The sequence below is a fragment of the Moschus berezovskii genome, chromosome 5 (genome assembly GCF_049115385.1).
Source record: "Moschus berezovskii isolate FMDL1 chromosome 5, NW_MosBer_1.0, whole genome shotgun sequence".
In the NCBI taxonomy this organism is placed as follows: domain Eukaryota; kingdom Metazoa; phylum Chordata; class Mammalia; order Artiodactyla; family Moschidae; genus Moschus; species Moschus berezovskii.
Window position 1 is genome coordinate 12748972 of NC_142464.1, and position 26684 is coordinate 12775655.

A 26684-nucleotide genomic window follows, 5' to 3' on the forward strand; every position below is an offset into this window, starting at 1 on the left:
TTAACTCTCACAAAATGACGCAAGTTTTAAAATATTCCTGAAAGGCAACTATTGATTAAAATAACACTTACATTTCAGGCACAAGAGAAAAAGAGTTTACCCTCCTCTATACTCCTTCAGTGGAGAAGGAAATGGCAACCCACTCCAGTGCTCTTGCCTGGAGAATCCCAGGGACGGGGGAGCCTGGTGGGCTTCCGTCTATGGGGTCACACAGAGTCGGACAAGACTGAAGCGACTTAGCAGCAGCAGCAGCAGCATACTCCTTCAGAAACTCTTCATCAGCCATGGAGTGAGATTAAACACAATTACTATTTAATCATATGTGACAGGTAGGTAAAATATTCAGAATTACTAAGAACACTATTTAGAATATGGATTTATATCCACTGTTATTAGAGAGGAGCTTTGTCTTATTGTGCTCTATGATATTAGTTAGTATTAGTGTGAAGTAGTCAGGACTAAGAAGATATATAACAACTAAGCATCAAAAACTCCCAAATTTGTTTTTTCAACAATGACTGAAGTCAGGCAGTACTCAATTTAAAACATGACAGAATTAAACCAAACCATAATGTTTAGAAAGCTCCTCATGGTGGATTTAAAAATTGTTAAAAACAATACAATATGGGCAACAAACCAAGATGTATTTTTTATCAGCAAATATTGTTGAAGATGTAAAGAAAAAAGAACTAGGAAATTGGTAGAAATAATATTAGAACAAACTATACGTTGGAGGAGTTTTGCTGTAAAGTTAGATAAAAGAACATGTTTCTGGAATGTCCTGGACTATTTTCTTGATTCTGTTTCAATACTGAAATAGATTAACTACTCCTTTGGAAAGCCAGTAAGGAAAAATACTGGAGATAAGTTCTCAAAATAAACGAGTTCTTTAATTAAAAAAAAAAAAATCAGTGTTTTATGGGAAAAAAGTATAAGTAAGGCCAGTGATGAAGTACCAGCTTTAACAGGGATTAACAAAGACAAAATTCTTGGAGAGGTTCATGAAATGCCTCACATAAAATTCATTCAGTGCATTATTTTTAGGTGAGTTAAACTGAAGAGAAAAGCAAAATGAAAAGAAGTGCAAAAGAGGTGCAGGATATCATCAACATGCCTGATTTTATAAGAACTCACCCTTGACACACACTGGTGTCTATAAACAAGTGCAGTGACACAGAGTCCGGCGGCCATTTGGAGCCTGTGCTTTGGGATCTCACTGGCCTCCATCCTGGGTGCCTGACCCTGCTCTACCCCTTAAGTTACTCACCTGACTTCTCTAAGGTTCAGTTTTCTCATCTGTTTTTTAAAAAAAGGATAGTTAAGGCTATTGTGAATGATATCATACATAAAGCATTTAAATCTACAGAAGGTTTTTTTTTTAATGTTATGGTTATTTTGATGACTATGATGGGAAGACTTTGAAGGATTTTAAGCAGTGGTATAGCAGGTGATTTAGAGAAGTCTCTCTGGCAGCTCACTATCGCATGAACCTGAAGAATGTGAAACCCTAAGCAGAGAGACAGTTAAAAGGCCCAGCTAGTTATCTAAGAAACAGCTGGAGAGGGCCTGAGCTGAAGGAGCGGGAATAGTCACATATGGAGCAGGAAGTGAGTGAGCCACGGAGGAGGGAAAGTCAGAACTAAGTTCCCACCTCAATGTGTCCTGAACTACATGGTAAAATTCTCAAGCATGGTCTTACTGCTAGAAATTTTTTGCTTCAAAATAAAGTAGCGTGGGAATTCCCTGATGGTCCAGTGGTTAGGACTTGGTGCTTTCACTGCCATGTTCCCAGGTTCAATCCCTGGTCGGGGAACTAAGATTCCACAAGCTGCTTGGTGCAGCCAAAAACAAAAATAAAGTAGCAAGTCGTATTTGTCAAGAAGACATGGGAAATCTGATCAGAATAAAATAAAAAATTTTAATCTGTTCTTCAGAAGGCAGAATTATGAAAGTTTCTGGTCTATTTCTATTTCATTTCCTAAATTATTTGTTCCAGAAATAAAAGCTAAAAATAAAATGATCTGACACTAATTTAAATTATAATATACTTAATGTCAGAACAGAAGAAGTATGTTTGGTTTATGGGACCACAACAATCTTTCCACTGTGGTCTGTTTGCTGCTGCTACTGCTACTGCTGCTAAGTCACTTCAGTCGTGTCCGACTCTGTGTGACCCCATAGACGGAAGCCCACCAGGCTCCCCCATCCCTGGGATTCTCCAGGCAAGAACACTGAAGTGGGTTGCCATTTCCTTCTCCAATGTGTGAAAGTGAAAAGTGAAAGTGAAGTCGCTCAGTCGTGTCCGACCCTTAGCGACCCCACAGACTGCAGGCCACCAGGCTCCTCCATCCATGGGATTTTCTAGGCAAGAGTACTGGAGTGGCTTGCCATTGCCTTCTCCATCTTATAAGTATACCTACCTTCTAACCCAATCTTTTCTTGACTACCTGGCAACTGAGTGATCATTTCAATCGTGGTCTGTTTAGGTCCTTCATTTTGTCTTAACCAGCTGTTCAAGCTACACTGAACCCAAAAGTATCATGTGTAGAAGCTTAGAAGACATACCCTGGAACCAAACTGGGTGAACCCAGGCTGGCTCTACTACTTATGAGACCTGAGGATGTCGCTTAACTACTTTCTGCCTCTGAAATGGGATCTTAAATGGGGTAACCTCACTGAATTCTCTCGTTATATTTAAAAGGTGATTAAAGAAGTGCCCAGCAACCCATAAGTATCAATATGAGTTTCTTGAAATTATCTCCAGAAGGTACTGTTAAGGCAATAAGATGTTTGGAGGAAAATGATACTCTGACCATTATAGATTTCTTCTGGAAAAAAATAATGCATCTTAAAAAGATGAAATTCAAGCCATCTAAGTTTTGATAAAGGAAGCATGGGGCTTCCCTGGTAGCTCTGCTGGTAAAGAATCCACCTGCAAAGTAGGAGACTCTGGTTTGATTCCTGGGTCAGGAAGATCCCCTGGAGAAGGGATAGGCTACCCACTCCAGTATTCTTGGGCTTCCCTGGTGACTCAGACAGTAAAGAACTTGCCTGCAATTTGGGAGAACCCGGGTTCAATCCCTGGGTCAGGAAGATCCCTGGAGAAGGCAATGGCAACCCACTCCAGTATTCTTGCCTAGAAAATTCCAGGGAGTAAGGAGGCTGGCAGGCTGCAGTCCATGGGGTCAATAAGAGTCAGACACAACTGAGCGACTCACACTTTAGACTGAGCAACTACACTTTATAGACTAAGTGGAATGAGATAGAACACAAGTGCGTAGTTCAGTTCTGGAAAATTCATCCACTACACTGTTTTATCATTGTAGTACCTACACTACTTCCAAAGTGGAAAAGCTAGTCTTGGGTGAGTAAGATTATGAAAACCAAAACCCAACGGATAGGAAATCTATTTGTTACATAATCAAATAACACATCTTGCGTTTATAATGTTTCAAATGTAAATCCACCACATTTTTTAGTACTTTATCTGAAACACGCCATATTTATATACCAGTTAAGGATAACTACAGCCAGACCATCGTAACACTAAACTGCATCTACTATGGCTCCATCTGCCACATGCCAATGGAGTTCACAAAGACTTTGAAGACACAGTTTGTTGACAATGTGGCCATCTCTGCTTTTTAATAATAAGAAAAGAATGGTAAATAATTCAGAAAAATAAAGTGCCTAAGGTAATTCAATACTATAAATATGTTCTCATTGAGGTGGTCAAACAATGAAATATCCCCCAAAGATCTAATGTTATTTCTGTTTCTCAGATGAGCTTTTAACTTCATGAAGTTGTTTACTCTTTCAGATTGTTTAATGAAGATGACGCATGCATTCTCCGTTTCCTTTTACAAAAACCTCATGGCATTTGGTTTCTTCATGAATCTGTTAGAACAGACACAATAAACATTGGTGGCCATATATTTTTCAGGTTTATTTACAAGTGAGCCAGTTCCCTTTCCAGTCTTGTCTCTCGTTGCACGTTAGCTCAGAGGTGCATTTCCTGTAATCCTTGTCATCAGGCCCAACAAAAGAAGAAATCATTACAAATGTTTTTAAAGATCAAATCTTAGATAGGTGACATTCTATTTGATACAATTCTGTATTGAAGTCACCGCAATTTTCAGCATTACTAAATAATAGACTGTTCTTTAACAACTGGACTGCCAGGGAAGTCCCAATTTGTGATGAGTTTCCAAGCTAACATACATCAAGTACGTGTGACTGAACCTGAGTTACGGAATTGATGTTTTTGAGGAGTGTCTTTCATTCGGTTATAAACATGAAACTATTTTATTTCTTCCAGTAAGTGTTTTCAACTACCAAAAAGCCAAATCCCTCCCTTAATAATTCTTTGGTCAGATCCCATGCCTTTTTGGTGGCTTTTGGTTATTAAAACAGTCTAGTCCAAATACAGCTTTGATCTAACATTTATCTCTAAGCTCTCTCCCTAAGCACGGTAGCTGGCTCCTGGCTCCAGGGCTTGGCAAGGGGCAGGGAGTGTTGTCTGCTCTTTACCAGCTCCCTCCTACTCCTCCCAGGTTGAAGGTAGGAGGGAAGACTGAAGCAGGAGGGGAAGGTAGATCTATTTATTCACAAGTGAACAATGCAGCATTTCTCTTTGTTGGTGTTTGTACTTCTTTGGTTAATGTCGAGTGGCCATCACTGTCCTTTCTGCAGCTGGTGTCCAAATGCTGGGACACTTGTGTGGTTTCCTCCAGGAGCCAGGAGGGTTTCACCCTGCACAGTTCCCTAACAGAAGAAAGAGGGCTCCTGCCCAACACTTCTCTGTCCCTTCCAAGGCCCAAGTAGATCCTCAAGGTGCCAGCCTGCTCCTGCAGGCCCTGGCTGAGAGTTTGGCCTTTCTAGGTGGGCCAAGCAAGATGGCTCAAGTCCCACCAACGCCTCCCTGTGGCAGTCATTCATCCAGGGGAAACGGAAGAATTCATCCAGAGGAGTGAGAGCTCCTACGTGTCCATGCATTCTCGCTGTCTCTTCTTCTCTCTCCTTTTCCCTCCCCACTCTCTGCTCCATCTTCCTCCCTACCTGCCTCTCCCTACCGCCATCCCACCGTTCATGCAGGCACTAGGCAGGCCACCAGCTGCAATGACAAAGAAGACATCCTAGCAAGGATGCACCTGGAACAGTTCCTGGCACAGGATAAATGTGAGCTCCATATGGACTCTGTCTAGATAACGGCAAAGTTCATGCACAGTCACGGTCATTATTTTATCTCATTGTCTTTCAACAGTGATCTGTCTTAAAACATGCAAGTCCAAAATAAAAATTTTATGTAACATCTGCTTAATAGATCTAGCTAGAGTGCATGAATTTCTATAAGTATAGATATTTTTTTAAATTTCTTGAAAGTACTCAAAACAGCAATAAAAATTCAGTGATCAGTCATATTTACTAATAAAGATATCCCTAGCTTTCCATATGTAGTAAGGAAGATTTATCCCAAAAGGTACATCTTCAAACATCAAATATTTCCTATTTTTCCCTTTAGAAATCACTGTGTTTCTTGAATTTATTCTATTTGAAGCATTTTGATATCTCACTGATGGCACTAAGGGATATGAATTATGTATTTGAATGTGCTTTGCCTAAATACTTTATATTCAGACATTTAAAAAGATATACAATAATAGATAAGAATCATTAACTCCAACTCAACCTCATAAAATGGATGGTTGTAATTTGTCATCTAAAATTTAATAGTTATTTGAAACTCTGAATTAGAATTCATTTTAATAAGTACCATAGTGGTCTATACTTTTGAAGAAAGCTTCCATTTCTAAACATTAAAACTCATGAAGAATAAACAGTCTAAACATTTTTTGTTCTTTATTTTCAAAATGTGAGTTACTTCTAAATGGTTCATAAGATTTGTCTGCAAAACAAAAACTTCTCCTTCTTTCTTTATGTGGCAATATTCTGAAGTGATTTTCCAAGAGTATGTCCAGAGACATGCCATGTAAGTATATGTTCCAAAAAATTGAGTTTTGTAAAGTAAAAGTGCTAACAGACTTTTTATAAGGACATCTGCACACACACAGTGGGGTTTTATGTTGTAATTATGCTGTATAAATTTTTTTCTGTGGGTATCTCTTAGAAATATACCTTGCAAGAGTACTGTCTTACTACAGTGTATTAGAAATGTTTGCTTCCCATCACATGTATTTAGAACATAAATTAAAAGATATACACACATTTATAAACCTGGACAATGTTACTGATTCTTTGGGCCTTTTAGAAATTCAATTTATCTTGAAAACAAAACAGAATTTTATGGCCTTGAGTTTCAATATCAATGAAAAATTCTATCGTTAATATTTCTATAGTGATCTTTGAAAGTTGGGGTTCACCTACAGTACAGCCAGCCAGCCAAATACTAAAAACATTTGAATATCTTTCAAAAATGACTAAACATGTCACTAGGAGGATATTTACTGGGAATTATAAAGCTATTAAATTTCTGATCATTCTTAATAATATTAGACTAGTTTTTCTTTTGCTATTTCAGCTTGCTAAATTTTCATTCTATATAGAATTATTGAAAATCTAAATACTAAGTATTTACAATGCACCAAAAATTTGTTATCTACAGAGCTTCTTTGTGGCATACCCATTTTAAAAGGCATGATTTAAGCACTGTCTGAAATTTTCTTTTCTTTGAAAATATTCTCTTCAATTCCCAAATTATTCCTTTGCATGTTCTTCAAAACTGAGCATTTTGGTTGCCAGCAATCATCCCCTCCTTAGCCTTTCTATCTCCTTCCTCCACATCCTCCTACTTGGAGGTAACTTGGTTCTAATAAGTTTTCACCATCCCTTGGAAAAGGAGAAAATCAAGCAACATACACATTACCTTGATCTCAATGAGAGAGAGACCTTTACTAGAATCAAGTTGATTTCATATTTTGAATGAAAAACAGTGATCCCACTGAGGCCATGGCCTTGATAACATAGAGAGTGACAAGCACTTTGTTCCAAGGCTTTTCTAGGGCAAATAATGCTAGTAATAAATATAATAAGTTTTAATTAAGTATAAAATCAGACCAAGAAAAGTGGGCATTGCTATAGCAATTTTAAAATTATGTCTTCTTTAGAAGGCTCTCTTGTCACTTTTTACATGTGGAAAAAAATTATAGATTATCTCTCTCTTTTACACACACACACACAACAGTTAAGGCAAACATCCAGGTGCTTTCATAATATTTTAAATCAGTAACTTTATAGTAACACAAACTAAAAACATTAAAGCAAATATCCTGATGCTTTCTTATAATGATCTTTTTAAAACTAAAAATATATTTCCTAGATATTTGAGAAAAAAAGACTTTGGGGAGTGCAGGAATGAATTTTTTGATCCTTATTCAAACTAACAGCCTCTCTGAATCCTGATAATAGAGAGCTATCAGCAGAGAAACACCTCGAAAGCACACTTCATGAGCAATTTGCTTCAGTTCTTCAAAAAATCACCACTCAGTGGTGCCACTTTGAAATAAGCACAAGAACTGAGGAAAACCCATTCTATTTTGTAGGTTTGGTTATGAAAGAGCAACCAAGAATCACAGCTTCTAGCCACTTCTGTCCCCACATTTTAACTGGTTGGCAAATAATTCTAAAATTGAACACTAATAGGGCTGTAGAGAATTCGAACAAATAGAACCTCACTAATGGTAGAGTCCAGTTTCCAACATACTTCTCTTCTTTTCCACCCCACTCAAAATCTTCGTCTCTTTCTTCTTCTACACACACACACACACACACACCCCAAATGAGTCAGGAAGAGTGATCTGTCTCAGGACTGGCTGCATGTTAGATCAGAGCTGGAATTAGAACCCAAATCTCAGTGACAGGAGCCGGCCAACTGCTATTCTAGACTCGGGACAAATCCACCTCAGGCTCATGAATTCTACATATGCAGAATTAGGCATTAATATTTTGTCTGATGTTGCCTACCATTGACTCCTAGAAAAAAACCAATGAAACCAACAACCTTTGTACCTTTTAATCACTCTGCCAGTTCCAAACCTAGGACCAAAGACCTGAAGCAGGTTACTTAGCCTCTGAAGGTTCTTTCCTTATCTAAAATTAGCAGGTTGATCTGGGGAACTCTGAGAAACTTTTCAGTTCTAAAAATGTCTGCTTTTCATTTGCCTTTTTATGCTTCATCCTTGATGTTTGAAATTTTCACTAGGTGGCAGGATTCCACCATCACATTTTTGAAAGCATTTTCCGAGGAAGCCTGGGTGCACAAAATTTCAAAGAAACTCCTTTCTTCACAGTGAACATAAATTAAAAAAATAAAAGCCAAAGGAAAAGAAGAATAACTACAAAGGCCTATGGTCCATATATTTCATGAGGATCTAGATCCATCTTTAATTAAGTGTAAAATAGAAAATTAATCAAACATGTTCTTTCCTAGGTACTTCAATTTAGTATTAAAATTGGGTAAAAGTCTGCTTTTTCTCATGTATTTTTAAATTGGTTTTAGCTGAATCACAATTAGAGAATACCGGATCCCCTCAAGCAAACTGGTAAGCATATTGAGCTAAGAAAGAAAGCACTCTAATGGAAATAAAAACACCTAAAATATTTTAAATCATTATTAGATGCATTTCAAAGTTAACCTGTAAGTTATTTACAATATATTTCCAGTGTCTCTGAATTTTATTTTGAGCACTTAACAAGATGAACGCACATGATGGACCAGGGTACTTAGAATTTTGCATTTATTAGCCAAATCCTTAAAAGAATATTCTTTCAAATAAATTTATGAGATCTTTATATTTTAAAAAATTATTTCACCAAGCTGGCCTTCTCATGGATACTGTATGATAAATGTCATTAACAATACTTTATGAGTCCCCAAAATAGCCGAGCCAATTGGTTATACTGAGCTGAGCATTTCTCCTCAGCCAGAGCCAAGTAAAGGGACATGAAACAATAACAACTGTGGATTCTAAGACTGCCTAGAAGAAACGTTCCCAAGTGTCTTGCTGGTTGTCAGAGAAGCAGCTGATTAACTAGGCTTTTCTTCAACTGATAAAATACAGCACTCTTTCCCCCACCCCATTAATGACTGATTACTTACATATGTGCTATATGTTACTCTCCAAAGTTTTTCTGAAGAAAAGAAAAAAAAAAAAACCCGCATCCAAGAAGAATTCAGTGTCAGCATCAAAATCAAACCAATATAGAGACCTCTGAATCAGACCTCGAATAAACCATCAACAAGTTGCTTTTATCCCTTCTTTCCCAGCCCGGAACAAGATGTGATAGCCCGTCTTTGGTGGTCCTACCTTAGCAACTTGTAAGGGCTGCTGCTGCTCCTTGCCACCTTGCAGTCGGAAGCCCCAGGGCGCCCCTCCGGTCATGGAAATGCAGATAAAATCCCCCGTGCCCATTTTCTTCTTTTAGTCGCGTAGCATGAAGAGCTTGAAAAGACAGACGGAGCCTGGATGCGGCTGGGTCCCGGTGCTCAGCCTCGAGCTCCCGCCGAGTAGGCAGCGCTGGCAGAGCCTCCGTTGCAGCCGCCGCCGCCCCGGCCGCCGCCTCGAGTTTGCGCCGCTGATGGGCTCATTCAGCGGGCGGCAGAGGCGCTAGAGGCATCAAGGACACAGCCCACTCCTGCGTCACGCTCCTTTGCTCAGCCCACCTTCAGGGAACGGGAAGAGCCTCACACACCAGATAACGTCCCCATTTTGGGGCGAGATGGAGGCGGGGGTGGGGACGGGAGCAAAAGTTCTCTAGCGCTAACTGATTAAACCTCAGCGCTCAAATGAAAGAATGAGAGAAACACTTACATTGACTAATTCTATAAATAGTAGAGGACACATGAAGGTTTTGATCTCCAGGCCACAAGTGACATCCTAAAATATGAGCTCTAAGGGTTGAACTACTAGATGATTAGATTCTCTCAAACAAATGTTTTGAGAATTACCACAGTAATGATGGAAACAGACAAAAGGGAGTTTAAAAAATTATTGTTTTTCTTAGCTTTGCTCTTTGCAGCCTGCAGAATTAATCTGCAGGAAATGAAAGCAAAATATTTATTTAAAAAAAACGGAAAACAAAAACCTTGTACTCCGAAAAGTACTTTTCCGAACTGGTACTTACACAGTTCAGAAGATGAGGCAGAGAGAGGGCGAGAGGACTCCCCCCGGAAGCTACATTCTTATAACTACGTCTATTGCAGGATTTGCTTTAAATTTAAATAGCGCTTCATTTTCTTCCTTCCTCGACAGGAAGGAAACCTCTTAAACCAGAATAGTCAGCCAACTGCATACAGTGTCACTGCGTACAAGTTTCTTATTTTTATTTGGTCTTTCATCAAGTGTTCTGAGTCTGGGTGGTCGAATATAAAGTTGATTTTATACGTGGCCCAAAATAGTTTAATGTTTTGACTCTGAATGTGACCTACCAAAAACTGTCCAAATGGAACATTTTTATTTTCCCATAATACTTTTATTTTCCATGACATTCCATATGAAAACACACTAAATAAAGGAGAGCCTGGGAAAGTCAGCGTTGCATGTGCCTCCAGACACTGACTTCCAGTCTCTGCCTTTTTCATTACTCAGAAGCATCATACAATGAACATTTACACAGCTCTGCTCCCAGAACCTAAACATACCAAATGATTTTACTTGTGTCTCATCACTGGAGTAAGAAAGACCATGTAATCAGAAACTGTTGGCGCCGGAAGAGACCCTCCGAAGGTCATGAGGACCAGACTCTCATCCCAAGTTTGCTTCTCTTCGGAAAGGTAAATTGACTTTACCAAAAATCTCTCTTTTAAAAAAAGAATTTTGCAAGTACTGACATCCTAAAATAGGAACTCTGAGAGCAAAAGAGAAAGAAAAGAGCTTTTTTCTACGTTTGTTCTTTCTGTTTCCTCCTGTCTCCGCCACTCCTCACCCACTCCAGCCTAGCTTCTGTCCCCACAAAAGGAAAAACTCTCATCAAGGTTACTTATTATCTTCTTGCTTTTATGTAGCCCTTGTTCTTACTGACCATGTACTCCTAAACTGTTTTCTCTTTAAGGCTTCCAGAACACAGCATGCTCTTGGCTCTGCTCTTGCCTCCCTAAACACTCCTGTCTCACTTTTGGCACTTCTTGGCTTCTACTCAGCCATTAAATGTTGGTGTTCTGTGCCGGGGCTGTTGTCCTGGTCCTTGTGTTTTCTCGCTGTATACCATTCCTATGGGTTCTCTCATTCACCCCACAGAACTTAACCTTTCCCCTCAATCCCAGATATCTTTCCTTAACTCCAGGCCTGTGTATCCAACTGCCTATTAAACCTCTTTCTATGTGAATATATCACAGAAACCTAAAACTCAATATATTAAAAATCAAGTTTGTTATTTATTCTCAAACCTCTGTCTTCTCATCCTATGTCCGCCATCTCAGGATAATTAACTAACCCATAACCTTTCTCTTATGCATGGCCCCTTCAACCCTGACTTAAAAGTAAATATGATGCTTGAGGCTGGAACTGGGCAGCCATGTTGTGACCATGAGGTAAAGCCAAGGGTAACAGCAAAGACTCCACTGCTGACCAAGTTAATGCCAATAACTATCCACCTCCAGTTCTCTTATTGTGCAGGAAAAATAACCCATACTTTAAAAAACTGCTATGGGTCCAGTTTATTGTTACTTGCAGCCAGCATACTCCTAACTGCACTGAATGAATAGTGTTTCCATCCAACCAGTTCTTTCAGACAGAGAAAAAGGAACAGACATGTTGCTATAATTTATCAAAGATTTATTCTGTGTCAGAAACTTGACATATAGTACTTTATTTCTTTGCATGTTTATCCTCAAAGCAGCCTTTCTAGGTAGTTATCAATGCCTCCTTTTTGCTGGTAATTAGCTCAGCCTTAGAAGCTACATGTAGAGTTAGGATTTGAACCTTTGCCTACTTGAATTAAAAATATCTGTTCTTGTCATTGCTATACTATCTCCAGGCCTTAAGTATTTCCTTATTTTCATCTCAGGCATCCAATTACTCATTAAGACCTACAGATCTAACTTCTATTAATAAATAGATTGCAAATCTGTGCCTTCATCGCATTTTCACTGGTATAGTCACTTCTGTCTCTGCGCGGGATTTCAGCAGTCTTCTAACTGATGTCTCAGTCCTGGCCTCGCTCCCTCCTCAATTCATGTTTCACTGTGTATCGCCAGCGTGAGATTTCTGAAATGCAACATCTACTTCGTTTTCCCTCTTTTCTTACAGTCTTCAAGGTTTCTTAGAAAAGTCAAGTTTCCTTTACATAGATAACACTTTCTGCCTCCCACTTCTCACTTCTCCTACCTCTTCCCTCACCTTAAATGTTATGATTCAGACACGCAGAATGACAGTCAGTTTCTCTAACTAGCTCTGTTTTTCCATCTCCTAAGGCATTCTTCCAAGCTCTCTAGTCCTCACCCACACACAGCTCACCTGATAACTTCTGTTCATCCTCTGGCTTCGGATTAGATATTCTATTCTCCAGGAGTCTTTTCCTAACCCTCCCGCTCAGTGTCCAGCTGAGAGGCTCCCTCTATGTGCAACCAGCACTCTGTATTTTTCCGTCTCATCCTAATGGTCTCTTAAAATGAATCCTTTACGAGATTATTAACCTGTGAGATTAGCAGTCATTTCCGAATTGTATCCCCAAGTCTAATACAGTTCCTGACACCTAATTGGTGCTCAATTATTATGAGTACAGTGAAAAAATAGATAAGATATCCCAGATTAAAGGCATAGAAAAGAAGGCCAATGAGTTCTATTTTTTTTTCTTTCTCTCCACTTCATTTGACTTTCAAAACCTGAAATAGAGCAGAATTCTTGAATTATACCATTTAGAGACCATGTAAAATAGGTAATGACTGCCACCTAACATTTTGCCTCTTCCTCATTGATAGCTATTAAGTTGGGTAAAATTGATCCTCCCACCCCAGCCAGCGTGGATGATCTAAGTAATAAGAGTAATCTTCCTCCTTGACATAGAGATTAGTTCAGGAATGGGTGCAAATCTAGGCCTAAGTCAAGGACAGTCCTCTGGTCCCAGTGATTAATTTGTATGTGGTCCAACCAGAGGGAAGCTCAAGGCTTTTCCAGGTAGCTGTCAGGAGCGATATCCACCCTTCATGGATATTGATAGCAGCAGTGGAACCCAGTATGAGGATGAAAATCCACCAGGTGGTGGTGGGAGAGTCCTCCATGGGTCACTAGGCTCCTTTATATCTTTCTAGGTATGTCGGAACTCGAGATCCTAATGCTTCTTTTCCTTAGCTATTGCTCAGGGCTGTGTTTGCAGCATGAAGCTTTGAGAAATGTGGTAATTTCTCAGCCTTGCACAAAGAGCAAGTTAGCTAGCTGATTGTTAGCCAAAAACAAAATAACAGCAATGTACTCATTAACTTTAGTGTTCCTTAGCTGTCGCACAAACTCACTGTGTGTGTAACATCCATCTGGGTCACACCACATCAACCCTGTGAAGTCTGAGGCAAGATTCACTGGTGTCAACAGGCTGATGCTCGTGCTGCTTGCTGCGCCCTCGTCGTGAAGCTCTTTGTCTCCACCCAAGAGTCTCACGTCTGCTTTCAGCATCCATGAAGCAGTAACAAGGTAGCTTAGTAACTTGCAAGGAGGGTAAAATTAAATCCCAGGCCAGTGGGGTAAAACTGAGATACTAGTAGAGGAATGGAAAAAGAGCCCTGGTCAAAAACCACATAAGTCAGCTCTTAATTTTATTTGGGATGTAAGAATCATGTCAAGACCAAAATACATATTTTAAAGGAAAAATGTGTCCTAAGTGGTTTTGAAAATGACCTTCTTAGACTGACTCTACTTCTGAACCACTTAAATTACTTAAGACTGTACCAGATGCGCTACGCTTCATCCATTCATCCATTTGGTTTTTATTCAGCTAAGAATATTTATACTATCTTTCCCGATTTGGATAGCACGTTAAGATTTCTGAGCCTAACATGAACTGGGAAGACATATTATGAAACAAAAATATTCCATTAGGAATGACTTATTCTATAATCATTTTACATTGGTCACCCATGCCTAGTTTATGCCTTTTTTATTTTTCTAATTTAATTTTTCACTCAAATATAACTTTGCTTTCTATTTTGAGCAATGTCTATGATCCCTTTCTGACTATTCAAAAACAGAAGCTTTTCTTCATTATGAATAGTATAGTAACATTTTAAATTTTGGAGAGAAATGAAGCATCACAGTGAACTTCAGTTCAGTTGCTCAGTCATGTCCGACTCTTTGCAACCCCATGGACTGCAGCACACCAGGCTTTCCTGTCCATCACCAACTTCTGGAGCCTACTCAAACTCATGTCTATCGCATTGGTGATACCACCCAACCAATCAATCCTCTGTTGTCCCCTTCTCCTCCCGCCCTCAATCTTTCCAAGCATCAGGGTCTTCTCCAATGAGTCAGTTTTTCTCATCAGGTGGCCAAAGTATTGGAGTTTCACCTTGAGCATCAGTCTTTCCAATGAATATTCAGGACTGCTTTCCTTTAGGATGGACTGGTTTGATCTCCTTGCAGCCCAAGGGACTCTCAAAAGTCTTCTACAACACCACAGTTCAAAAGTATCAATTATTTGGTGTTCAGCTTTCTTTATAGTCCAACTCTCACATCCATACATAACTACTGGAAAAACCATAGCTCTGACTAGATGGACCTTTGTTGGAAAAGTAATGTCTCTACTTTTTAATATGCTGTCTAGGTTGGTCATAACTTTTCTTCCAAGGAGCAAGATTCTTTTAATTTCATGGCTGCAGTCACCATCTGCCGTAATTTTGAAGACCAAAAAAACAAAGTCTGTCACTTTTTCCATTGTTTCCCCATCTATTTCCCATGAAGTGATGGGACCAGATGCCATGATCTTCGTTTTCTGAATGTTGAGTTTTAAGCAAGCTTTTTCACTCTCCTCTTTCACTTTCATCAACAGGCTCTTGAGTTCTTCTTCACTTTCTGCCATAAGGCTGGTTTCATCTGCATATCTGAGGTTATTGATATTTCTCCCGGCAATCTTGATTCCAGCTTGTGCTTCATCCAACCCAGCGTCTCTCATGATGTACTCTGCATATAAGTTAAATAAGCAGGGTGACAGTATACAGCCTTGATGCACTCCTTTCCCGAATTGGAACCAGTCTGTTGTTCCATGTCCAGTTCTAACTGTTGCTCCTTGACCTGCATACAGATTTCTCAAGAGGCAGGTCAGGTGGTCTGGTATTCCAACCTCTTTAAGAATTTTCAGCATTTTCTTGTGATCCACACAGTCAAAGGCTTTGGCATAGACAATAAAGCTGACGTAGATGTTTTTCTGAAACTCTCTTGCTTTTCCCATGATCCAGCAGATGTTGGCAATTTGATCTCTGGTTTCTCTGTCTTTCTAAATCCAGCTTGAACATCTGTAAGTTCACAGTTCACATACTGTTGAAGCCTGGCTTGGAGAATTTTGAGCATTACTTTACTAGCATGTGAGATGAGTGCAATTGTGCGGTAGTTTGAACATTCTTTGGCATTGCCTTTCTTTGGGATTGGAATGAAAACTGACCTTTCCAGTCCTATAGCCACTGTTGAGTTTTCCAAATTTGCTGGCATATTGAGTACAGCGCTTACACAGCATCATCTTTTAGGATTTGAAATAGCTCTACTGGAATTCCATCACCTCCACTAGCTTTGTTTGTGGTGATGCTTCCTAAGGTCCACTTGACTTCACATTCCAGGATGCCTGGCTCTAGGTGAGTGATCACACCATCGTGGTTATCTGGGTCATGAAGGTCTTTTTTGTATAGTTATTTTGAATATTCTTGCCACCTCTTCTTAATATCTTCTGCTTCTGTTAGGTCTATACCATTTCTATCCTTTATTGTTCCCATCTTTGCATGAAAAGTTCCCTTGGTATCTCTGACTTTCTTGAAGAGATCTCTAGTCTTTCCCATTCGATTGTTTTTCTCTATTTCTTTGCATTGACCACTGAGGAGGGCTTTCTTATCACTCCCTGCTCTTCTTGGGAACTCTGCATTCAAATGGGTATGTCTTTCCTTTTCTCCTTTGCCTTTTTGTCTCTTTTATTTTCTCAGCTATTTGTGAACAAACAATTCTTTTGGCTTCTGATTATAATTCCAATGTGTGTCTGTGGGGCGGGGGCTCCCCACACCACCAACAAGCAAATCTCAGGACACCAGCAGGGTGTCCAAAAATTCAACTAAATTCTGACACTATCTACCAGGAGTTAAGGCGCTCAATCCCACAAGACTGTCCCCCCACCCTCACACACACTGCAGATGCCAGCTGCAATCCTATGTTCTTGCTTGTGCTTCTGACCACCTGACTATAGATCATCAGAGTTTCCAAGTACATCCGCCTCCTTGGGTTTGATTAATTTGTTAGAGTGGCTCACAGAACTCAGGTAAACACTTACTTACATTTACCAACTTATTAACAGATATGTGATAAAGGATACAGAGAGAAGGGATGGGTAGTGAAGTGAAGGTATGTGGAAAAGGGCAGGGGCTCTCACGGCCTGTGCTAGGGGCACCATCCTCCGAGCACCTCCATGTGTTCCCCTACCTGGAAGCTCTCCAAGCCCCATCCTTTTGGGATTTTATGGAGGCTACATCACATAGACATGATCAATCATTAACTCCACTTTCAGCTCCCTCGCTTCTCAAGAGAATGTGGGGCGTGACTGAAAATTCCAAGCTTCTAATCATGGTTTGGTCTTTCCGGCGACCAGCCCTCAATCAGGAGCCATACAGGAGCTCGCCCAATGTCACCTCCTTAGAACAAAGGCACTCCCATCACCCAGAAAATTGCAAGGGTTTTAGGAGCTCTGTGGGAGGAACGGAGGTCAAAGGCCAATATTAGAACAAGAGACACTCCTAGTGTTCTTATCACTTAGGAAATGACAAGGGTTTTTAGGAGTTCTGTGTCAGAAACTGGGAACAGTGGCTAATAATGTATTTTTTATTATTTCACAACATTATTGTAAAATTATGTGAAATTTAGAATAACCAAAACTGGAAAAATGTGCCATGATTTCACTATTTAAACCAAACATAAGTTTTCTTTCCTTTTGAGCCACCAAGACTTGGTGATTATTAAAGGGACTTTTAAAAAAACTAGCAGACATCTTACAACATTAGCTAATATATTTATGTTCCCAGGGCTTCCCTGGTAGCTCATTGGTAAAGAATCTGCCTGCAATGCAGGAGACCCAGGTCCAATCTCTGCACTGGGAAGATCCCTTGGAGAAGAAAATGGCAACCCACTCCAGTGGGTTGGAGAATTCCATGGACAGAGGAGCCTGGCAGGCTACAGTCCATGGGGTCGCAAAGAGTCAGACACGACTGGGTAACTAACTATATATTTATGAGTTAAATTTGAATGAATCACCAAATGAAATCACATGGATAAAAATCCTTGTAGGATAAATACATATTAAAAGTTTCATTTGCAAAAGTATACATTGTAAAAATGGTGTGTGTGTGTATGTTTGTGCCTCTGTGTGTGTCTGTGTATACTTTAGGACAATGAAGATGGAGTTAAACATATTAGAAAAGATAGCTTCAGGCATTTGAATTTTCCGAAACACTGGAGGGCATTTGACTGTACTGTCAAGGAATGAAATACTGTGACTCATTGTCTGCTGACTATATCATTTTGCTACTTTATGGTTTTGCTAATAAATCTCCCTTTTTTCATTTCAGATAGTGCCGGATTACCTGAAACAGAAAAAAAAGATAATTTTTAAGGAAAAATGTAAGGTAATGTCAATGAATTATCAAAAATGAGATTTACCTTATAGCTTCTATGTTTTTAAACAGACAAAATCATTTTTCCACAGGTACAATCATTATCTGGAACTGTCACTAAATTACCCCCTCCAAAATCAATGTTAAATTTTAGAGCTTTGAAACGATCCATTTTGTTATTGTTGCTTTATTTTTCTCCCTGCAAAAAAAAATGACTGACAACAATTAGACATAAGATTATGTATCTGAGAAGAAATTAATATCCCAGACAAAGACAGTGAGATCTTTTCAAATGATTGTTCTTAACCTCTGGAGGAAACATGCTGGTTGGAATTAGTTAGTTATTAGGTGTACACATAATCGATATGATGCATAAACATTTGTTAACTCATATTTAGCAGTTATGCAACTTCCTGACTACTGGAGAATTACTGATTCATCATCTGCTGACCCCACTGAGTCAGTGGCCTGCTGCCACTTGAGTGTTTGTGTTGTTTCCTGGAATGCACGTGTGTGAAATACCACGTGAGCAGGTGGTGTTGGGCTCTGCCGCATTCCAGTGGAGGCAAGAAGGAGTCGTGTGAAAGACATCCCAGGCCCTCCGAAAGGCATTTTCCCTGCGCTTCTATGTGCCCGCTCTTGCTGAATGTTGTCTGGGGAGAAACCACCACTGTTGCTACTGCTGGTGACCTGAAGTCCCATCATGCAGGTCTGCAGAACTAAAGAGATGCACACTAGCAATCCTACTTTCACACGAAGCCCAGAGTTGCGGCCTCGCCGAACCTTATGGCCTCAGGGAGTCATTTCCGTTCCGTTCCGTCGCTCAGTCGTGTCCGACTCTTTGCGACCCCGTGGACTGTAGCCTACCAGGCTTCTCCGTCCATGGGATTCTCCAGGCAAGAATACTGGAGTGGGTTACCGTTTCCTTCTCCAGGGGATCTTCCCGACCCAGGGATCGAATCCGGGTCTCCCGCATTGGAGGCAGACGCTTTAACCTCTGAGCCACCAGGGAAGCCCAAGGGAGTCATTTACTAGGACTCTATTGCAAAGCACCATAGATCGAGTGGCTTCAAGAACAGGCACTTATTTTCTCACAGTTCTGAAGGCTCGAAGTCTGAAATCAAGGTTTCAGCAGAGCCTCTGAGGCCTGTCTCCTTGCTTAGAGATGGCTGTCTCCTCCCAGTGTCGTCTCATGTCTCTGTTTGTACCTGTCTACGCCCTAATCTTGACACAAAGCATGGAATTAAGGCCACCATGAAGAGCTCATTGTAACTGCATTGCCTTTACAGCCACTATCTGCACATGGTCACATTCTGAGCTACAGGTGGGCAGGACTCCATACATAAATTTGGGGGGATAAATTTCACCTCTAACAGAGAGGCATAGCACACAGCCAGCCACACTGCTGGTTAGTTTCTTTCCAACACACAAGAGTATGTAAAAATATATGTGACAGGATAATTTTTGAGATTTTGATAATTTTGTTTGTTTTTCTCAACAGCCAGCCACACTGCTAGTTAGTTTCTTTCCAACACACAAGAGTATGTAAAAATACATGTGACAGGATAATTTTTGAGATTTTGATAATTTTGTTTGTTCTTCATATTTCCCCTTTCTTCTATTCCAAGAAAATAGTCAGACACAATTTCCTTAACTCGGGGATTTTTCTGAGCAGAAACAGATTTTCAGTTTTGTAAGGTCTAACTTCCATGAAATGATTTTGCAAGGTGTCTCAGAGCAGTGCCCTTGAGAAAAGCAAGGGAGGCAGTTAGTTCTGACAAGCAGGGAATGGTGGTCTGTAGATACCATATCGCTGTCAGAGAAAGAATTCTGGTGTCCCATTGAGCTTCTCTGATAGCACAGTTGGTAAAGAATTTGCCTGCAATGCAGGAGACCCCAGTCTCCTGGGTCAGGAAGATCCGCTAGAGAAGAAATAGGCTACCCACTCCAGTATTCTTGGACTTCCCTCCTGGCTCAGCTGGTCAAGAATCCACCTGCCATTTGGGAGACCTGGGTTTGATCCCTGGTTTGGGAAGATCCCCTGGAGAAGGGAACTGCTACCCACTGCAGTATTCTGGCCTGGAGAATTCCATGGACTGTATAGTCCATGGAGTCACAATAAGTTGGACATGACTGAGCGACTTTCACTTCATTTTCTCTGTGGGAGATGGCTGCAGGCTCTTCAGAAGGAGGCCACATGCCAAAAGCAGGGCTCCGAACCTCTGCCAACATTCTTCAGTCAGATGCATGTTACAATGAGGACAGCCAAGACCATGGATAGCTCAATGATCAGAGAAGGCAGCGACTGATAACCTGCTCCTCTGTTAAATTCTAAGTGTTAGTTGCTCAGTCATATCTGGCTCTTTGCTACCCCATGGACTGTAGCCCAACCAGGCTCCTCTATCTATGAACTTATCTAGGCAAGAATACTGGAATGGGTAGCCATTCCCTTCTCCAGTGTATCTTCCTGGCTCAGGGATCAAACCTGGGTATCCTGTATTGCAGGCAGATTCTTTACTGTCTGAGTCACCAGGGCAGCCGTATCACCTTTGCAAACCCCAAGGAGGAAGGGGCCCTAATAGTACCTGAGATTGGCTTTCCAACTTGGTGAAATGGAGGGCTGGAGTTGTTTTTATATTCTTGAGCTAATTAAAAAGATACTTATGCACTTTTGAGCTTATAGTTTGTTCATTCATTCAAAAATCATATGAATGATGCTCTTCTAGGTTTAGGTGATGTAGCTGTAAGCATCTTGGGCAAAATTCCTGCTCTCTTGCACCTGCATTTTACTGGAGAAGCCAGACAAGTAAGTAAACAAGATAACTTCAGACAGAAATGAGAGCTAAAAAGAGAGGAACAGAGTGGCACGGCAGAGTAATGGGAATGATACGCACACGAGACCAGAAAAGACTTCCCTGAGCTGAGACGCAAAAAATAAGGGCTCAGTTATTTGAAAGGCAGGAAGAGTGGGAGGAAGAGCAAAAATAAGCCTGGTCAGTGCAAAAAAAAAAAAAGAGAGAGAAAGATGGAGGTTAGTGTATCTGAAGTGTAGTAGATGTGAACCCATTATTAGAGAATCTAACACGAAGTTAATGAAGCTGGAACTCAGGACCCTCGCTTCCAAGATCCCTTCCAAAGTCCCAGAAGGAACACAGACAATGAACTCACATGTTCATATGCCTTTGTAAAATCTGCCAGAGTAAAATACTTGATCTGAATTCGGTTAAAACTGTGATCTCTTTTCACTCCAACTCCCCGTCCATGTAGTGATGGAACATTACTGAAATCCAGCTAAAGGGAAGATGAGTGGGACCTTTGTTCAGCTTGGTTTTGATGGAATACATTTATGTGGTTCTCGGTCACGTTTACATCAAGCTGTTCCCAGCTGCACCAGCGTAGGAATGAACAGCTCCTAGGCATACTCCCCCCGTGTCTTAGGCCAGTCTGCCTGGTGTGGAAACACTGAGGGAGAGGGTCTTACTGTAACATCAACCATTCTAAGGTGCTGACACAGTTAAGTGTTTGGGTAGTAGGGGAGAAACATAGATTGACATGCGCAGCACCTACAGATCAGTCTGGAAACTTTTTCAGTAGTTAAACATAATAATTGTCAGTAAAGAGTTAGTTTCTTAATGCTGCCTAGTCAAATGCAAAGCTGTCCCCTTTCAGGAGCATGCTGGATGATGCAGCACACGCAAGTATAAATGCATCATGCGAGTTTTCTTTTTTGCTATTACGAAAAACAGAACTTATCAGAATTCCTATGCTTCTGGGCACAAACCTGCAATGAGATTACACTGCAAGCCAATTAGCAATAATAAAAACTATTAATTTAATATTGCTAAAGTTTACTGGAAAAAATAATATTACAAAGTTACTGTCATACGAAGAGGAAATCAAAGAGAATTCAACTAAATAATGTAGGGGAAAAGAGTTGTATCAAACAGTTAATAAAAACATTGTTCTTTATCTGGATTTTGAAATGATTGTAATAATGACCTAATTATTATACCTGTAGCTAATTTGTTTGGGTTTCCTCATAGACAAAACTAATGCTTTTTCATTTTTGTAATTTAGTTGTCTCTCTTCTGATCTTTCATTTTTCATCAGCTTTTCCACCCTCTAACTTTATATCTTCACAAGATAAATTAAAATGTCTGTTTTGCCCGTAGGCATCAGGAAGATAATATTATTTAAAATAGATACATTTATATTTACAAATGACAAAATGTCTAAAGTGCTATTCAAAATGCCTTAAAAAGTAAAATAAACAACGCTGATAGGGTTCTTGAATGAAGTCTTACCCTGAAGCCAGATTTTAGATAATGAGTAGTGATTTCTTAAGTTGGGAGTCACTTTTAACTTAAGAAACAAAATTTTAATTCAAATTGCTGCATATTTTGCACCAAAGTGATGTTTTTGAGACTACACCGTAAGTGCTGTCAACTGTCACAAGTTTTCTATCTACCCTGCCTTTAAAATCTTACTTTAATGAACTTGTTTAATAGATGTTTATTATTTATTTCAGGCACTGTTCTAGGCATGAGAGATATGGAAATCGACGAGTCAGCGGAGATGAATTCTCTCTCGAAGCTCATATTCCAGGAAGCAGGACAGACACTGAAGACAAATAACCCTACGTCATGTCAGAAGGTAAGTGCAATGAAGGAAAATAAAGCTATAGCGGTAGGGTAGGGTAGTGTAGAGAGAGGCTAGGGCTTCCCAGGTAGCTCAGTGGTAAAGAATCCGCCTGTCGATGCAGGAGACACAGGAGACACGGGTTCGATCTCAGGGTCAGGAAGATCCCCTGGAGCAGGAACCTGCTGCAGTGTTCTTCCCTGGAGAATCCCACAGACTCAGGAGCCTTTTGGGCTACAGTCCACAGGGTCATGAAGAGTGAGTGAGCACAGGCACACAGGGAGAGGCTGGCTACTTCCTGTCATGTTTGAGCAGACACCTATTTTACGTATTCCTAGTCTGTTGCAGTAGAGGTGGTTGTCATTGTTTATTTAAATCATGAAATATTCGACCAAGTGAGATCCTGGAAGTATACTTTTACCAGAGGCAGACAGGTAGCAGAGAGAGGCAGGAGTCTGGTGTGGATTCAAACCCCAATTCTGCTATTTTCTACACAGCCTTGGGTAGATCATTTGTCTTTTCTGAACCTTGGTATTCTCTTCTGAAGTTTCCCTGAGAAATAAAAGATGTTTTTTAAATGCCTGTTTTTTATACAAATTTTAAATGAGTAACTGCTGAATAAATCTTTCCTTTAATCTCTCCCTTGCTCCCTAAGATGGTTCTTTCTGGATGGAAACGCAGGTGCCTTGCTGAGAGTTTTAAGAAGGAAATAGCTTTTCATTGAAGGTCAGTGCAATGGACTTCCCACAAAAGTGAGAAATTTCCTAGAAACTTGCTAATTATTTGCAAGGCAGCCAGCAATAACTGAGCAATCAGACAGCAAAATGGCCACCATTGAGTTTGAGAGTGTATGATCAGCTGGCTGGATTTCACTACTTCTCACAAATGTTTGGAATCAAGACAGGCCTGGGTTTGTGTCCCTGTTCTGCCACCCACTAGCTGGTTACTGTGGCTTTCTAAGCCTCAGGTTCCTCGAATGTGAAAAAGAAAAGGCTATTATGAAAAACTGTGATGTATGCTGCCGAGGCTTAACACTGTGCTGGAATGCAGGAGGTGCTTGGTTTATTTTTGTTTTTGCTATTACTTCACTTTCACTTTTCACTTTCACACATTGGAGAAGGAAATGGCAACCCACTCCAGTGTTCTTGCCTAGAAAATCCCATGGATGGGGGAGCCTGGTGGGCTTCCGTCTATGGAGTCACACAGAGTCGGACACGACTGAAGTGACTTAGCAGCAGCAGCAGCTGCAGCAGTGGTTAATCAATGTTTGACCCAGGGTGCTTTCCCATTCACCATCTTACCAAGGGACTTCCCAGGTGGTATTAGTGGTAAAGAACTCGCCTGCCAGCACACATTAGAGACGTGAGTTCGATCCCTGGGTTGGGAAGATCCCCTGGCAAAAGTCACGGCAACCCACTCCAGTATTCTTGCCTGGAGAATCCCATGGACAGAGGATCCTGGTGAGATAGAGTCCGTGGGGTTGCAAGGAGTTGAACACAACTGAAGTAACTTAGCACACACACATGTATTACCATGAACAGTAGAAATAACATAATTCATTTTAACAGAACTGTGAAATAAGGCTGTGAGGGAGCATGATTCCATCTATAGTTTCATCCCAGACAAGGATTTCATTTCAGTCCCAATTCTCCAGCGTCTAAAACTGTGTCTGCGCCCCACTAGGAGCTCAGAAATATTTGCTGATGAATTGATTGTGCTGTCTCCCAGTTTTCCTGCTGGACTTCACATCTGCGTGTAACAGCATTGCTGAAGCAGACAAAGAGATTTCTTTCTGTCCTTCAAGCAGAGGAACCCCTTTGCCCTCCAACATGGCTAGTGAGACAATTTCTACAGGCCCTGGATTTTTAGTTTTCTGAAGTTAATCATAGCTCCTCAATAAATACACATGGAATGAAATTGCATACAATCAAACTAAATTAAATGTAAACACAGTAAATGTTTTAATTTAGAGTTTTAAATGCAAACTTAAACTAACATATTAAACCTGGTTTGCAGTTTATTTCCAGATTTCAACTTTTGCTGACCAATGAGTACAAGGAACAATACTTTTTCCATCTTTGATCATTTTCTCTTCGAAATCTTGAAGTGGTTATAAACATTAAGTAAGTGTCATTTCCTAAACTCTCAGAGGAGAGGGAAGAAAGACAACCAGGTGAAGCAAATTGCCAGAGATCACACTGGGATCAGTGAGAAGCAAACCAGACTTAGAGTCATCTTACTCCAGTAGCAGTGAAGAGAGAATGTTATGTGGAAGTGCTTAGGCCCTTGCCCTGACAACATATTCATGGAAATTTCCTACATTTTGTTTTCCACACTTCGGCAAATTTGACCTTAAGTATCTCTAAGGATAGAGCTTGCAGGGTGGCTCAGTGGTGAAGAATCTGCCTGCCATTGCAGGAGATACACACGATGCAGATTCGATCCCTGGGTCAGAAAGATCCCTTTGAAGAGGAAATGGCAACCCACTTCAGTATTCTTGTCTGTAAAACCCTATGGACAGAGGAGCCTAGCGGACTACAGTCCATGGGGTCACAAAGAGTCAGAGATGACTAAACAACTTAGCATGTATGTCTCTAGGGATAGCATTTCCTTCCATCTTTAATAAATACTTTTTTTTAATCCGTAGGAATGACTGACTTGTACTGATGCATTTATTCACTTTGTCCTAGTCTCTTTGTGACAAATAGTATGTATTTTTGCAACAGAGATAGTGAAAGGGGAAGTCTATGGCTATAAAAAATGAAACTAATAGGTACAGCCAGGAATCGGGTCCATACTCTTAAAAAATTATACTCGTTGATGTTATTCTTTAACCAACAAGGCCATTTGACTTAAATGATACAAAACAATGCAGACAAATACAGCACCATCCTTCATTGCCTTTAGTCGTTTCAGAGAAATTGACTGAGTTCAGTATATTTTTTAAATTAATTTTTATTGAAGTATAATTGCTTTACAACGTTATGTTGCTTTCTGCTATACAGGAAATTGAATCAGTTGTACGTATACATATATCCACTCTTTTTTAGGTTTCCTTTGCATTTAGGTCACCACAGAGCACTGAGCAGAGTTCCCTGGGCTATTACGAATTAGTCAATCCCAGTCTCCCAATTCATCCCATCCCTGCCCTGTCCCCCCTTGATAACCATGAATTTGTTCTTTATGCCTGTGTTTCTATTTCTGCTTTGCAGATGAGGTCATCTATACCATTTTTCTAGATCCCACATATAAGCAATATCATACAGTATTTGTTTTTCCAACTTACTTCACACTGTATGACAGTCTCCAGGTCCATCCGTGTCTCTGTAAATAGCATTATTTCATTCTTTTTGTGGCTGAGTAATATTCCATTGTATATGTGTACCACATCTTCTGTATCCATCCTTCTGTCAGTGGACATCTAAGTGGCTTCCATGTTCTGTCCTCTGTAAATAGTGCTGAAGTGAACATCAGGGTGCATGCATCCTTTCGAATTCTGGATTTCTCTGGATATATGGCTAGGAGTGAAAATTGCTGAGTCATATGGTAGCTCTGTTTTTAGCTTTTTAAGGAACCTCCACACTGTTCTTCATAGAGAACATTCAGTTTACATTCCTACCAACAGTGTAGGAGGTCTCCCTTTTCTCCACACCGTCTCCAGCATTTATTGTTTGTAATTTTTTGACGCTGGTCCTTCTGACTGGTGCGAGAGGATACCTCACTCTAGTTTTTATTTGCATTTTTCTAATAGTGAGCGGTGGTGATTGTTGCCAGGAAGAGCAGTCTGTCTTCTTTTTGGGCTCTGCTGTTGTCCCAGGGCGTGAGAGCACCCCCTTCTGGTCTCCTGACTCTGTTTAATTGGGATTTCTGGATCTTTTCGTCTTGCTGTTGTTTGTTTTGACTTACATGCCTGCTCCAGTCTCTGTGTCCTTGTTAGCGTCTCTCTCCCTGGGTCTGCATTCACCTTCAGCTTTCCTCCCGTCCCCCTTCTCTCCTGCTCCCTCCTTACCTTCTGCTTACCTGCTGCTGCTTCTCTTTCTCTTCTCTCTCTCCTTCTGTCCGCAAAGTCCACTCAAGTATCGTTTCTTCTTTGGCAGTGTTCCATAAGCACTGCTTTCATCACCACCCGCAGCATAACGCTTTATCCTCCTCTGACACGGTAACAGAGTGACTCTCCCTCTTGTCGAGCACATATCATACTGTGTAAGGTGATTTGCACTGATACCTGGTCCCACAACTAGCT

General features: G+C 40.4%; 1 protein-coding gene, 1 long non-coding RNA gene and 1 other non-coding gene across 3 annotated transcripts in view; 2 read left to right on the forward strand and 1 right to left on the reverse strand.

Annotated features, from left to right (window-relative positions):
* The window catches only part of SYNPO2 (synaptopodin 2), a 200431-nt gene extending 190970 nt beyond the window's left edge, over positions 1–9461 (reverse strand). Inside the window, exon 1 of the mRNA XM_088836152.1 lies at positions 9324–9461. Within this exon, the coding sequence (XP_088692278.1) occupies positions 9324–9428 (105 nt within the window). The 5' untranslated portion in view covers positions 9429–9461. The remainder of the gene's footprint in view (positions 1–9323) is intronic.
* TRNAE-UUC (transfer RNA glutamic acid (anticodon UUC)) lies at positions 1741–1813 on the forward strand. Its single transcript has one exon. It is a non-coding gene; the product is annotated as a tRNA-Glu (tRNA).
* A 121-nt stretch (positions 9462–9582) lies between the features above and the next one.
* On the forward strand, positions 9583–23182 carry LOC129561528 (uncharacterized). Its single transcript, XR_008687027.2, has 5 exons — positions 9583–10789; positions 17759–17815; positions 20530–20609; positions 22332–22456; positions 23097–23182. It is a non-coding gene; the product is annotated as an uncharacterized LOC129561528 (long non-coding RNA).
* Positions 23183–26684: the final 3502 nt, after the last annotated feature.